Source organism: Ambystoma mexicanum, chromosome 4p (genome assembly GCF_040938575.1).
Source record: "Ambystoma mexicanum isolate Mex_15411 chromosome 4p, UKY_AmexF1_1, whole genome shotgun sequence".
Taxonomy (NCBI): domain Eukaryota; kingdom Metazoa; phylum Chordata; class Amphibia; order Caudata; family Ambystomatidae; genus Ambystoma; species Ambystoma mexicanum.
Window position 1 is genome coordinate 1,277,979,071 of NC_090927.1, and position 15,947 is coordinate 1,277,995,017.

Consider the following 15,947-nt stretch of genomic DNA (forward strand, 5'->3'; position numbering starts at 1 on the left):
AAAGTTACACAGATTTTAGTTTGAGAAAAATTGTGCCTCCCTAGGGAATGTGTACATATGTGCATACTATTAGCTGTTCCTTGCAGGGGGGTTGATAGCTAGAGATTGCCAAGGGCGGGAAGACAGCAAGAGACCTGAAAACCTAAATGAGCACTTAAAAGCTATTAATCACTCTGGGAAGGTGATTTACTCGCTGATTTAGTTGCTTATTTCCCGAGTCAGCAACAGATGTATTTACAGACAGCTGTTTATTTGGAAACTAAATCAAAGTGGTTTGTATTTAGTTATGCCGACTGGATGCAAACAGGACCATGCTTGCCCAAACGTCTTGTTGGCATGGCCCCCTTTATATATACATTGTTTGCTGGCGGCAGGTGGCCCGGCCACTTGTCCCTCCTTTAGGAAACGCCCAGCACAATTGGGCCACGCCCCTTCCCAGATCCAGCCAGCCCCTCGATTTCATCCCCTTTAAAGGACTGTCTGCTACTACCCGCTGAACAAGTTTATCAGCCACCTCATCCAGGACAGGGTCAGGTGGGTGCCATTGCTATCCTGCAGTGTCCATGGTTTTTGGTTTGTATATATGCATAAGAGTCCAGAAACCTAAACATGCTCAAGTATGTAATGACTGTAATAACTTTGCCAGCGTGGTTATGACAGGACTATACCATATAGGGGAGGCTCGCGTGTGACACATTAATTTCGGGCTTCGTGCGGGGAGCTGTGATAATAATCTTCATTGCTTGGATTAGGGCCCAGGCATGCTTGCTACACAGCTAGAATGTAACCGGCCAGACTCGAGACATGTACATTGTGCATGTCTTGTTTGTACCGTCCAACCACGAGTCCATTATTATTATTATTTCATTATATTACATCATTATTTCTATATATGAATCCACATGCTTGCAGCAATCTTCCAACACGTGACACCACAGCCGCAGCCACTACCTCCCTCTCGAGAACACAACGAGCGCGCTCTGTATCCGCGTGTGTCTGACCAGGTCTAAGAGATTAGTGTCTTGCTTTGTGAGCGTGTGCAGTCGATGCGTAGGATTGTACTGAAAGCCTCTTCTAGTCAGAGGGTGTTGTTTACCGGGTTGCGATATTTTATTATTACACATCCCCTTCCCGTTGCTTTATATAGATTCATTGCAAGGAGTACCAGAGGGGAAATCTTTTCAAGGTTATTTGAAAGCAATGCACCCACGGCAAGACATCGATGAGGTAAGACATACCTTTTTTCCTGACTGCGCTTTGCTCCATGGTACGTCTTGCTCTAATGTTGATGGTGAGCATTAACACTTTTGTTTGCATAACTCTCTGGGGTCTAATGGAATCAATCAGAATTGCGTAAATCTGTACTAACAGTGCTTCTCTGTCAGGTCCAAAGTCAGCTAGTCAATAGGTACACAGCATAAAGATTAATATTGCCAGACTAATTAAACAAGGCCCACACCTTATATCAGTCGTCACTTTCTAAATGAGTCCATCTTCTTCTTTTTTTTTAACTAGATTTTATTAGTGCGCTCATCCCAAAATTTAGCAAACGCACTTATACTTTCCCTGTGGAAATGTATATCACATCAACGCACAGTTTATTTAGTATAGGCTCAGCTATAAATGCCACAATGTCCCCACGATGCTTGATAAAAAAAGAGTCCACCGTACACTACAATGTGTCCCACAGTATATGGAGTTATAGAATTCTGCTGTGTTTTGGGAAAAATACCGCTCTATATGGTTTATGTACTTGAAGTATTGGTTCAAATGTATAGTAAATATTAGCGTTCTGCAGAGTTCACAGCTATACTGTCATGTATAGTAGAAACTGTAGTACGTGAATTACACATCTAGTATACTGCACTATATTGTGCAAGCAGCGTACCGTAGAAAATTAGAGAGCTGTACAATTGTAGGAAATACTGTAGCATATGGTTTCGACACCCTAGTATTTGTACACATGTATATATTATAGTGTTCTACATTATTCACATCTAAATTCAGTCATTTTTAGTAGACACTGCTGTACAAGAAATGCACGTTTAGTATACTGCAATCTATTCTGCTGTTTCTGGTAGTGCGCTGCAGAATATTACAGAACTCCACAATTGTTTGTAATAAATACTGTAGTGAATTTTCTCTAGTATTACGGCAGTATTTATACGGCGTATTCTACAGTCTATCAGTATTCATATCAAACTGCAACGAGTAAATGGCTCACATGCAACGCCCAAGCTTCGGGAGCGGTACACTGCCATGTCATGTGACTTTAGTTCATAACCTCTGGGCGACTCAGGCCTTCATCCTCCAAAGATCCATACATTGAGTACATCAAGTGGGTAATAATAATGACAGCAAGTAATACAGTGCTTACAATTCTGCACGAAATGCAATATAAATAATCAGATTATTATTTATATCTGAGAGTGATATTTTTGTAATGATTTACGGTGTCCTTTAACACACCGATACCCTTGAATAGTTTAGGAAACGTGGCACTTAAAGTCTCGCAGTCTAGCGCCTTCTGGGACATTGCACATATTGACTGGGCACTTGGTGGAAACCCTTGGATGGTCTCCGACTGGTCATACTGGATGTCGATTAGGTGGAGAGCGACAGCTGTTCTGTAGCTTAGGAGGCATCTCCCTGACACTGGGCTGTGGATGACGTGGATCGTGACTGGCGCTCGTCGTCCTCTGTGCACTAAGTCACACAGAAATTGGCCCTTGGATGTGAGGAGTAGAGTCGCCCCCCACTAGAAGATTTGAGCCTGAGATGGTCGTAGGGGATATGTTGCAGTCAGCGCATTATACGTTCTTTCATTCTTGACGTTGACTGTGGCTCCTGTGTCGATGAGGAATGGTGTGTTGATCCCTCCAAGGTAAACCATCACTCTGGGTGCTGTGCTGTCGTCGAATGAGTCGGATATGAGCCGGACGTATTCTCTACTGTACCGGTCATATTCCTGATACTGCTCGGTCCCTGGGGGTTCTTCTTCGATGGGAGGGTTCTCATACGGGTCTCCGGCTTTGAATTCTCCTCTCAGGGATGGGTTGCGTGTGGTAGAGGTATTCTGGGCTGTTGTGTGTGCCCCCTGCCGACTCCATTTACAGGTTCTCCACTGCTCGGATGAATCCTGGGTGCGTTGTGTTTCTGGGAGGGTTGTTTCTCTCCGGGTATGGTCTTGGATTGGGTGGCATGGGCGGGTCGTATCTCCTTTTTGGTGTCGGCTGACCTGGCGGCCTGTAGGCCGGTAGTTGGGGTGTTCTTTCTCGACACATGCTCTGGAAATGATTTTTCTGGCCGCACCTCATACACATCTGGCCGATTGCAGGGCACTGCCCTTTGTGGGGAAACTCAAACCCGCAACGGTAGCACTGTCTCTCAAGTTGGGTCTGACGGGCTGAGTTCCAGGTGTTTTGGCGGGACGAGGCACCAAAGTGGCGGGTCTGTCCTTGCGGGTTGTTGGTGGTGGCGGCCACTGTATCTAGTTTCCTTGGATTTTCTGTTAGCAGCTTGAGAGTCGACGCGCTCGTAGACCCCTGCTAGTTCCGCTATCCCCTGCAGGGGGAGGGGTTTCTTCAGCAGGTGTTTCCTGAACTGGGAGGACAGACACCCCTCGATCACTCTTACCCGGATGGCTTCATCATCGTTGAAATTCGCAAAGTCACAGTATGTTATTTTCCTTTGGAGGTGTAAGATGAACTGTCCTATTGTTTCATGGGGTGCCTGGGTACACTGGTTGAATGTGTATCATTCATAGTCTCTGTTCGGTAGAACCACTAGGGATGGTTTTGATGACACTTTTGATGTCCTTTCCCACCAGGTTGGTGAATATGTCTAGCTTGTTGGGTGCGTCTTGATTTCCCACGTCTCTCATGAATTCCTCAAACTTGTCCATCCATTCCTGCCATCTCTGGCCTTGGTTCTCTTGTGGCTCGAGCATGAAAGGATTCGGACGGCGTAGACATTATATTGGGTTTGTTGGTGTTACCCCTGCTGGAGGTAGTATGGCACCATCTGCTGCACAGCTTCCTGATTGCGACATTTTTGTTTCAGGTGGTTTGGCTTCTCCGTTTCGCTGTTGCCGCATCCTTAGGGCACATGTTCTTGTTTGAGGCTTGTTGCGCTTGTAAATCGTCCTTTTCATATGGCTGTCCTCGCTTTCTAGTGGGTTGATGAGCCTGTAGATAGCCCTATCCTCGTGTGTGATCCTCGCTTTCTAGTAGTTTCTATGGGCCTGTAAATTGCCCTTTCCTCATATGTAATCCTCGCTTTTTAGTGGTGTTCAGGATATGTGTGCAGGTTTTTTTTTCTCGGGCGTATAACGCCAGTCCTCGCTTTCTAATGGCTTTATTATTCAGGTGCCTTGTGCGTCCTGCTTCTTCATGCAGCGTGTTCCGCCGCTTCTTCCCGCCCCTTGGGCTGCCTCCGTACCTTATTGCAGCCGTTGTCTCCGCGCTGCGTCTCTCGTGGTTCTTCTGCTTCTTCCTTCGTTGCGATCCTCCACACCGGCTGGACGTCCTCTTCTCTGGGCGGATCTTCTTTCCGCAGGTTGTCCTCTCACCGTCTGGAGCCTCCTCGGGGCGGTCCCTCTCACCGGCAGCACTGCTGGGCCTCTCTTCGAGCCTGGTCCTCCTCACCGGCAGCACGGCTAATCTTTTCCTTCCCTCCGGAGCCTCCTGGCACGGTCCTCCTCACCGGCGGCACAGCTGAGCCTTTCCCTCTGGGCTGGTCCTGCCGCTCTCCTCCATCCGACAGCATGCCACGTTGTCACGCCGACCATGCAGCTCCGACCCTGGAATCTCCTCCTCGGTCCGCCTCCTTCGGTCTGGGCTGTGCACGTCCCCGCCTTGCGGGACTGCGGTGTAGGCTCCTGCTCGTCGCCAGTTGTTGTATTCTGCAAACAGGCTCACTCATACAATAACGCACTGAGACGATATATGTCTTAACCCTTTTATTATCATCTCCTTACTGACTTCCCTCTCCCCCGCCCCTCCCCCCATCCCTCCCTTCCAGGTCATTACTTTCACTTTCCCTTAAAGGGGCCGGTGCCTTGTGGCCTGTGACAATCTCTGCTGCATTTTTTACTCTGGGCACTGTGCACTGTCGTGCATTTACCCCTGAAACGGAAACAGTTGAGCAAACTCTAGTGCTCTCTTAGAGACCGCTTCTCTAAGGGAGAGTGAAAGAGAAGGTCTATGGCCCAGTTCATAGCAGAATCCACCAGTCTGTCTTGTCAGCAGACTGTGGACTTAGTGACCATGGTGCAGCAGCATAACTTTGCCCCATGGAGACAAAATTGATAATTTAAGCAAATATCCCAACATTCTGCAGAAGGACTTTTCTAAGATAATGGAGGGAAGCATGGAAGCGGAAAAGAGGATTGCTAGTGTAGATTGTACCCTGGTAACCCTAACTGACTGAGTGGATCAACCAACATGCTGGCGGATTTAGAAGATTGCGGTAGGCATAAAAACATGTATCTTTTAGGCCTGCTTGAAAACACTGTGAAAGGTCTCCTGGAATAGTTTATTAACTAACATATCACCCTTTTTTCCTGAGCACCCTGATCTGGCTTCTGTTACTGTGTGCATATATAGTGTGTCACCCACTCCGGGAGCATCATCATGCCAAAACATGATTAAATTGTTGTGGTAGCGCAATAAACTATCCTTTGAAAGCTGCTCAAAAGATCGGCAAAGGGCAATATAAAGGGACCAAAGCTGCCTTTTTACCCTGAGCCTGGCAAAAGGCAAGCTGTGCCCGGGTTTAGATTAGGAACAACTTTGGGGAAAAAGGTATAAATGCTGGGAGGGGATTTTAACACTGGCAGGAAGCACTTCAGTGACCTCATGCAAGTGCATCACTTTATTTTGAGAAGGAACCATTAGCCTGTGATCAGGCACTGCTTTGTGTTTGTTTTTACAATGACATTGGCCCTCATTACAAGTGAGGTGGTCCAGAAATAAGGTGCAGGTAACAACATTAACAGCACCTTTTTCGGACGGCTCTCTCCAAGTATGCCAGTTGCAGCTGTCAACTACCGGCAGGCCTGGCCTGCCGGTAGTTCAGGCCCCACCGGCAGAAAAATCACTGAAGCACTGGCACCATTAACAATTTTCCCATGGAGACCTATTGACTTTCTGAGTTTACATTATGCTGCAGAGGCCTTACTGATTTAGAAATGTTAGTAGGTTGGCTTGGGGGATGTGTGATTATCCTTGGCTAGTGCTCTCCTTTAAATGTCAGCAACTCGGGGCTCCTAAAATGGGATATCACAATGTTCTGCTTCTGTTGACTGGTTGGGGTCTGTCCTTTTGTCTCTTGGTTGGTTTTGGAGGTAGGCTGGGGATTTGTGTAGTGTTGTTGGGTTTTGGACCTGTTTGAGCTATGTGTGGGCATTTTACAGGTGTTAATGCCACTGCGTTGGGCAGGTGTTAATGCCACTGAAGTGGGCCCAACTACATTAGCTTCAGGCCCCAGTGGTTAGACAATCCTGGCTACGCCTCTGGGTTTGGGTGGCGTTGGTTAGGTGGTAGCTGGTTAGCCAAGGGTGCAGTCCCTGAGTTTTGGGTATCTGTTGTTTTTTCCTAGCAATGTGTTGGTTCAAATGTGCCTTACTCAATATTAGAGGTATCACTAACCTGGTGTAGAGGAGTAGAGTTTTGCTGTATTTGAAAACAGAAAAGATTCAGAGCGCCTTTTTCAAGAAACTCAATTTACAGCCTCATAGCATGTGCGATTAGACCACTGAAAAGGAGGGCGAGGCAGGGAGGGCGTCCTATCTATTTCTCTTCATACACTTCAAGTAATAGAGTGGTTTGAGTTTTTTCTCTAGGTGAGTTGTGATTTTGATTGTCACATGTGTACTTTAGCACCTTGAAGCGTCTTCTACATGCTAGATGGAATTACCAATAATTATCTCAGACCAATAACCAGACAGACTAAAGGAAGATGATAAAATACTGCTTTAATCTCAGTGAAAGAAAGCAGGGAGATACGACAGCAATCAAAGTAGATGCTCAATATTCTCACATCATTGTTTTTGAACACAGTATATATACTTTCACATACAACATTTTTGACGTTATCCTATGTGGCATTTCATAAAACCTGTCGCCATGAGGGATTGGATTAGGGGAACATATCTACTTATAGAATCATATACAGGTTAATATCTCATTGGTTTCCCCTTGTCAGTAGGACACGCCCTGAGCTACTTCTGCGTTAGTTACATACTGATTATAGTAGAGCATATGCCAGCGGACTAATAACTGCAACATTATATATTTAAGTGCATGACAGGCCTTTCTAGTTGGCTGGCAACCCTATCCAAACCTGGACTTTTGGCTTGTCTAGCAGCACATGAGTGAAAACAAAACCTAGGTGTTCGAGCTGCATCAACTTATTCTTTGTTTTCCCAATTAGCCCATCATATGTCGTCGACTCAATCCTGAGCAAAAGTCTATCGTTTTTAGTTGACCTCGTAGTCTGCTCACTGTTCTGGGACATTCGAGGGAGTGCGGGCACACCACTATCTTAACTTGAAGCTCTAATGAATAGCCTTTGTTTTGAGTTCTTCATCACGTGTTAGGAACCACGATTTTGTCCATTTAAGCCTCTCAATTACTGCTATTTGATTTTATTAAACAGGGTGTCATTACCCCTTCTGCCTTTAGAGACTTGCTCACTTCACCTCACATAGGCTTTTTCCTTCGTGGTTGTCCAACACTTGGCATCTGCAAATGTCCTTGCCTTTCCTAGTCTTAGCAGAAATATGTCTCACGCACATGGTCTGTTCATTTCGACTCTCTTTGTACCTTGCAACCATATCTCGAAATAGCCTCCTTGATCCCAGGCCAAGGTACTCCCTTATTCTGCACACGAAAACGGCTTCTTCATTAATTCTTCAATTTGCAATCTTAGGCTTTGTATTTTGAGGTAGCTGGGTTGATTCTTTAACACAGGCCATCATCCATTTTCTTCCAATGGCCGTCCTAAATGTTGTGTATATACCTCTTTTTAGCAAGTTCCTATATGATTTTCCTACCTTGCGTTACTGCATATTTACAGTTGTTGGTCAGCAAGTTACTTAATTTTCTTATCTTCAACGATTACTTCATTTTTAGAAACATGTTTCTGTTCGTGCTTCAGTTACATCGTCAGTCTTAGGTATTCTCATATTGTTTCAACATAGGTTTATATATCTTCTTCATGACATAATTCTGTTGTGGTCAGCCTTTTAATTAGCTTTCATACATGATTCCCATTGCTGCATTCTGACACTTTGGCAGTGGTAATCCTTCTTGGTGATATCCTTCCACTGTCTCAACGTGAGGTTATCTTCTGAATGGCTTCTGAGTGCATATCGTCTTTCATATAATCGACGTGGTATGGACATAACGCAAAAACTCATGCATGGGTTCCCAATTGTAGCTCTTTGTTACTCCAATAAGACGGTAGTGAGGGGCGGAGAGTGGAGAAGAGGCATCCACCTGCTGCTCTACATTCTCCTCTCTGGTTGTATAAATGACCATACCCTTCTTTTGTTCTTCTTCTGCAATTCCTGCTTCATCTTCTCCTATCATCTCATTATTTTTTCTTTTCTTTGGGACCCATAACTTCGTCACCCACCTCAGGTGAACTGCACTCTTTATGTGTTCATCCATACTCCACGTCATGTATTGACAATCACATCCTGGTGAACAGAATATCCACTGTTCCACATATCTCTTCTGATCTTGGGGATAGCAAAACCTTGTTCATGGAGGGTGCAAGAGAACTCTTCTTAATGTTTTCTCGAGTGCTTTCTTCCGTCTGCATTTTTCCTCCAGTGCCACTGTTAATGTCAGTCATTATCTTCATTCCAATAGCTTTCTTGGCTGTTTTCTGGCATTTCCCCAAGATGATCCTTATGAGACAGAATCCTAGCAACAGAAACACTAGTATTGCTCCGAATAATTTGAAAGCATTTGCTAGCCAAGATACAATCCATGAAAACAGAGATTAGAACCAATCGTCTACTGCCGTCTAATCAGCTTTGTCTTCCATTTTTGTATGCAGAGTTGTTAACATTGTTATTGCTTCTGTCAGGGTTCCATTTCCTCCATCATGAGATTGTATAAACATGCAGCAAGATGGACCGACCTTGGCACAGACGCCTCGTTCCATTGCTGTTCTCAGATCCAGAACATACCTGTACTGAAGTGTCATCAGCCTGATGGCTCACAATTCTTTTTTGATTGCCTTAAATCCTTTTATTGTTGCATTAATCATCTGCAGCAATTCCCACCTAATGATCTGCAACCACTTGGCATTTACTGAAGCTTGAAGTACTGGTATAACTAAATATGTCATTATCATGGTGGTCTTGCTGAAAAATGTGTGTTCACCAGGAATGTCTTCATAGGCCTTTACTGATTTCGATGAGAAATAATTCTCTCTTTTTAGTTGACAAAGATTAAATGATCTCTTTCTTCTTTGGTGTTCATTCATTTTCGGAAACTCCTCAATATGGAGGTAACTTTGGGGAATCACTAGTGCTGGGATGTGTACATTTACAATGGAGCACACCCCTCTCCAGTTTTTAGGCAACTGCATGTAGGCTCTGGATCCCAAGGTCCAATATCGATTCATTAGTACTGCAGTTCCTCCATTAATTCCTGGCACTTCAATTATTTCTTCACAACCTTTGTTCTTTCCAACACATACTGTGACATTATTCTTTAAGCATGTTTTTGCATTCTTCAATTATAATATATGCACTGGTCCTTCTTCGTTGTCAACCCATGTTAGTAGTTTTGCATATTAGACCCATGATATCAGGCACTCATCATTCACGTTTTGTACCTTGTGGGTTGCTTCTTTCTTCAACAAATGTGCAGGGTAAATATCAGTCCATCTTCCCATCCAGTACCGGTTGCTAGACGCCCATACACCAAGAGCTGTGTTCTCTTCCAGCATCCTGGCTATCCTAATGATTTTTCAGTCATATCTGAGCAGTTCATTCTTTTCATTGCAACAGTTTTTATTTGTTCTCCATACTGGGATGGATACATATATTTTTTGTTCGTCCAGCCTATTCCAGTCTCCATTCTTTTTGTCTGCACATATGTATCTTCGTATGCAAAAGACTGTCATGATCGCCATTTTATAGTCATCCATTTTCCTTGAAATTGTCCTCTGGTGGTACATGCTGCTAGATGATGGAGACATTTTGCACCATGTGAAGGCATTTCCCTTGCAATAAATGTTCTTGCCACATTCATGGCATATGGTATTCAAGAACAGACGTAACAACTCTCTTCTGATGTTCTCTCTCCCATCTCTTTCATGTGCTGGTACCAGAGATTATTAGCTAGATGGGCCGATTTATCTTTCATTGTCTTCCTCAGCATCTCTTTTTATTCATGAAAAATGTCTTTTAATATCAGAAATGAGTGGGGTTTTTTGACTCTTAATGGAGGCAACTGGGGCAATGGGGACACTGGTGGATGTCTTGTTTTCTTGTTCATCACTGGTTGTAATGTGTGTGAATGCCATTGTAATAAGGATAGCAACTAAAATCAAAAAGCTCCAATAATGATCCTCTGTATAGTACATTTCTTTCGTGTAGCTACATTTCTTACCTCTTACATTTCCATTTCTCCAATTATATTTAATATATATATGAAGTGTGTCGATTATTGATGATTTATTAACTTATTACAAAAACTGCAAAATAATCGCCAATTTAATTCTTAAAACAACAGTGTTATTTTTAGGATTGCCAAAAATGCCACAATAGCTGTATGTCTACATATCAAAGCTGGGTAGGACTGTAGTATATATGAAAATACGTCAAGTAAGAACGTGTGTACAATAGGTAACATAAGAGATCAAGTATTCTTCTTTTCTTCTGACTGCTACTGTGTCTGCACCATTGTCTCTTTGATCCTAATCTAAGGAAGGTATTCAAGGATCACTGCAAGTCCATCTGACCTTAAACCCTAATCTAAAATGTTTGTTTCTTCTTTCTTTGCCTTTTTTTGGCTTTTGGTTATGGATCATGTTTGTATTCGCTGAAATTCTTCAGTTGCTTCAGTGGGGTAGCTGCAGAAGCGGTCAAGCTTTCTCCTTCGTAGGGTTTAACATCATGTAAATGTATCCACGCTTCCTTGTAGTTTTACAGCATTAGGGCTTACTCTACTTTGTGAGGGCTTTTAAAACGAGGGTTACTGTAGGTGCGCACAAATTTACACACCAGCTCCTGGTCCCCTGGGTACAAGCTAAGTGGCTTGAGTGTCTCTTCCAAATCAATAGGCTGACTGTCTTTTTTGTTTTCCCTTGATCCCTCCCGTTGATTCTGGAGCTGTTGGGACATAAAAGCAACACTTTCAGTCATTGTTTTCAAATAATCATGATTTTATCTCCTGAAGCCCTTGTTACACTATGGGCATCTGTATTTGCCCTTGTTGGGGGAGTGAACCTGGTGGGTTCTGCAGCGCATATAGTGCAAGTGGTAGGCAATGAAGCCACCCCTTCCTTAACAGGACTTTTAGTTTTGCTATCCTCTCTTTTTAAAAGGCAATTTCATTTCTCACAAATCCCATTTGTTTGTGGATGATAAGCTGAAGCAAACGTGTGTCTAATGCCTAATAGCAGAACTATATTTTCAAATAACTCCTTTACGAAGTGCGGTCCATTATTGGATCGCAAAATCTCGCACACACCCCATCTTGGAAAAACTTTTCGCACCAAGAATTTGCCGGCTCACGCGGCATCAGGGTGCGTGCATGGACCCACCTTCATCCATCTAGAAAAGGTGCATACTACAACCAGCATATATGTATAGCTGTTGCTTGTCTGCAGCATATTTGCATAATCTATGTGTAGATGCTGGAATGGTCCATTTGGTGTGGGAATTAATCCTATCACTGTTCTCAAAGTGTGTCCTGGCACACAATATAGTTTATAATGATACATGTTCAAATAGATTCGGTACTAACCATTCTTCTGCAATAGTAGCAGCTAGACTCTCTCAAGTCACATGCGCTGGGTAGTGAAGCTGTTTCAACGCTACACTCAATAGCGCTAGAGGCATAACTGGCTTTCCAGTGTAGTCCTGTCTCCAAATTGCCCCAGTAGGAGATAGAGGACATCCCTGTTTTTTCATAATTTCTTTTTCTTCCTGCGATGCTCGTCCTTGTATTCCAATTAACTGCACAATGGACCTCATATTAAATCCTTCCTTAGCCAGCTTGCATCACCCTGTTGCCTGCTTTATATTCTTTACTTCACTCTCAAATGTGGTTGGGAAATAGAATGCTTTTTTGGCCTCTAAATCTGCAGCTTCGTTTCCGCGAGAGATTAATTCTGTTCTCTTTGAATGGGCTGTACACTTTACGATCGCTATGGTCTCTGGGAAACTCAATGCTTCAATACGTTTTTCTAATAATCCTGCATGTTGCACTGAAGTGCGGTCTGCATGGAGGAAACCCCTCTTTTTCCAACGTGACAAGCCTGCGTGTACAGTTGACGTCACATAGGCGGAGTCAGAGTACACTTTCACTTCCTCATCCTCAAAGCTCTGCACTGCATTAATAAGCACAGCTAGTTCTGCAGCCTCTGCTGAGTAGTTTGGGGACAATCTCCTACTAATCATTACCTAAAATGTACCCTCTTGGTTCAGTTTTACCACTGCCAATCCTGAATGCCTCACCCCAGTCTGTTGATCAATTCTCGATGACCCATCAATAAAGACCACTTCCCCCTCCCTAGAGCATTTTCTCCAACTATTATCATAACACTCAGTATACATTGTACAATCTTGCATATCATCTTCTCCTTCCGGTTCAGCTATAAACATTGCTGGATTCACTGTGCTACACCTAACAATTTTGATTGCAGGGTTTGTGATAATTACCTCATATCCTCATGCTCTTTGTGTGGTCAATGTGCTTTTAGGTTTCTCCAAAATTGCAAATAATGCATGTTCTACGAACAATGTTACGGCACAGCCAATGGTGATGCTTGATGCCATTTCAATTGCCAAGGCAGCCGCTGCCAAAGATTGCTCACAAGGATAATGTCCTTTCATGACTGGATCTAAGATCCCACTATAATAAGCCAATGGTTTATGACCATGTCCTAACGTAGTTTTCCGTGTAAGCACTGCCGTCATAACCTCTCCATTTGAATGAGAGAATAAGTAACATTCTTCACTGTAATTTGGAGTCCCTAACACAGGGGCTGTGCTGATCGCCTTTTTTGATTCATCAAATCCTTCAGTCATCTCTTCTGTCCATATTAATACATTTTAAGTCAATTGTGCCTCTTTGAAAGTGGTTGAATATAAGTACTGTAATCAAAGATCCAGGCCCTGCAATAATTGCACAGGCCTAATAATGGTTGCATTTGTATCACTGTTTTTGGCTGTTCAGTCCTCATAATAGCCTCTGCCCTTGCAGGTGTCACTTTTCTCCCTGAGTGTGAGATCAACTGTCCTACATACAGTACCTCTTTTTGGCAATATTATAGTTTCTCTGTATCTACTTTGTACCCTTTCACTGCCAGATTAGTCATGAATTTGACAGAGTCTTCTCTGCATCTTTCTTCTGTCTCACTGCACACCAAAATGTTATCAACATATTGAATCATGGTACTTTCAAGTTGAACATTACCCAAGTCCATCTGAAGGAATCTATTAAAAACTGATGGGTGCTCGCAACACCCCTGAGGCAAACAAGTGTGTTTCAGATGAATTGTTCTATATGAAAAGGAAGTCAAATCTCTTGAGTCTTCATGAAGGGGAATTGAGAAAAATGCATTATTTAAATCTACAACAGTGAAATACTTTGCTTTTGATGGGATGTTGCACAATAACGTCGCAGGATTTGGAACTAATGAAAATTCTGCTTCAACTATATTGTTTAGGGGCCTCAAGTGCTGGATAAATCTCTACCACCCCCGTTGATTTGACAGAGTACACAACCGTGTTACACAGAGAATCAGATGGTACCAAAATGCCTTGTTTCATTAATTTGGGTATGGTTTAAAATATACCTTCATCCGCTTCTCTGGACATGGGATAATCTTTTGCACGTGGCAGAATTGCTCCTGGTATGAGCTTAATGTTTACTGCTCCCACTCTTTTCAATAGACCCATGTCATATGGACTTGTAGTCCATAAGATACATGGTACATTTTCGAAGTCTTCCTGAAAAAATGGCGGTTTCTTTTCTAGAAATGCCATTGTCTGCAGTATTTCTATATCCTCTACTTTAACCCAATAAGTAAGATTTATAAAAAATACTAACTCATCATTTGAAAAGCCATCTCTAAATAGCTCCACGTCTGTCAAATCTGTCAACCTGTATCCTTTATTGAGGGCTATCACCATTCTCCATCCCCTTTCCTCATCGTCTATCCCATAAAACATCACTTGTTGTTCTCTCACTATTGCTGTTTCTAATTCTAAAGGGACAAAATGCCCTTCCTTGTCGTCTATAGGAATCTCTGGCCTGAACAGAAACGTATCAGGTATTCTCGATAGCTCACCGATCAATTTAAGAAACCATGATAATAAGATGGTCACTCCATACAAAAACACTTCCTCGTCTAGAGTTACTCCCCATAGAGCTTTCTTTCCTGTAAATACTAGTATGAGCTCCCTCACATTAATATAATGTATTCCTGGAGTAGAACACACTATTCCTTTGTCAGTAAAATATATCGTCATGTTAAGTTTTGTCATCAAGTCACGCCCTAGCATTTGTCTAGAGTATAATAATGGCATACACATGTCATGTTCACCTAGAGAAATTGGTAATTCGTCTGTAAATGGAACTAAATTCATTGCCCCAGAAAATCCTTGCGCATTCATGACAACGTCTGACATTGGATATATTCCCTCACGGACACAGAAACGAGTTGCTCCAGTCTCCGCAAGAAAAGAAAACGTCTTTCCTCCTATCGTCACCATGATCCTTGGTTCCTCTCTAGGGTCCGGTGTTACAGCTAGCACTGAACACATCCGGTCCTTCTGTGGGTGCCTGTTGTGTCTGCATAGTTGTTTGCTGTTGCCCATGTGGCGGCTGTAGCTGCATTGGGACTTGTTGTATTTGCTGTGCTTGCGGTGCATATGTCTGAGTTTGCGTGGGATCTTGGGCATAGTATCCTTTTGAATCTGTATTATACTGTGGAGCAGATCACATCCCTCCTTTTGGAGATTGCCAATTCTGTTGCTGCATGCCTCCCCTGCTTCTGCATGCTCTAGCTAAATGTCCTAATTTACCATGGCTCCAACGTTGTCCGCCATTAAATCCTCCCCTTCCTTGAGGGTTTTGAAATCCACATTGTCCTCTTTTTCGAGGCCCAATCACTCTGCCTCTTGGCATACAATTATACCCATTCTGATCTATAGCATATGCTGCACTATTCTTCTGTGGTAGCTGCACTATTTGTGCCATCGCTCCCTCATTATTTGTCAATACCGCTTCTTCTATGGCATATTTTGATAATTCTTTCTGCACCAACTTCACCTCTTCTTGTTTTCTACCCTCTGCTTTCTTTTTATCTTCCTTCCTTAAGATACGGCAATAATGTACAATTGCCAATTGTATCGCTGGCCATGGCTTTGCATACATTCCTACCTGTTGCTTAAGCTGACGTTGCACCAGCTCTGGCAGCCCTTGACATAAAATGTGGTAAAATAATGCTACTGTCTTATCCCATGATTCATGCATCTCCGAATTCCATCTGTCCTGAATCTCCTGAATAAAGACAATGGGGTCTTCAGTCTCTCCCAGTTTCCTACTCTTTATTGCCCCAATATTCGATGTATCAGGATATTGTAATAAGTGATCGCAATACATCTGCTTTACAATTATTAAATGGCAATCCATCATGCACCGTGTTTTGTTCACTGCTCTTTTCGAAACGTCGTCAGCTCTCTCCCATAG

At 43.2% G+C, this 15,947-nt stretch overlaps 1 protein-coding gene across 1 annotated transcript in view; it reads left to right on the forward strand.

Annotated features, from left to right (window-relative positions):
• Positions 1-1,048: 1,048 nt before the first annotated feature.
• The window catches only part of LOC138453800 (zinc finger protein 282-like), a 504,037-nt gene continuing 489,138 nt past the window's right edge, over positions 1,049-15,947 (forward strand). The window contains exon 1 of the mRNA XM_069606968.1: positions 1,049-1,227. Within this exon, the coding sequence (XP_069463069.1) occupies positions 1,201-1,227 (27 nt within the window). The 5' untranslated portion in view covers positions 1,049-1,200. The remainder of the gene's footprint in view (positions 1,228-15,947) is intronic.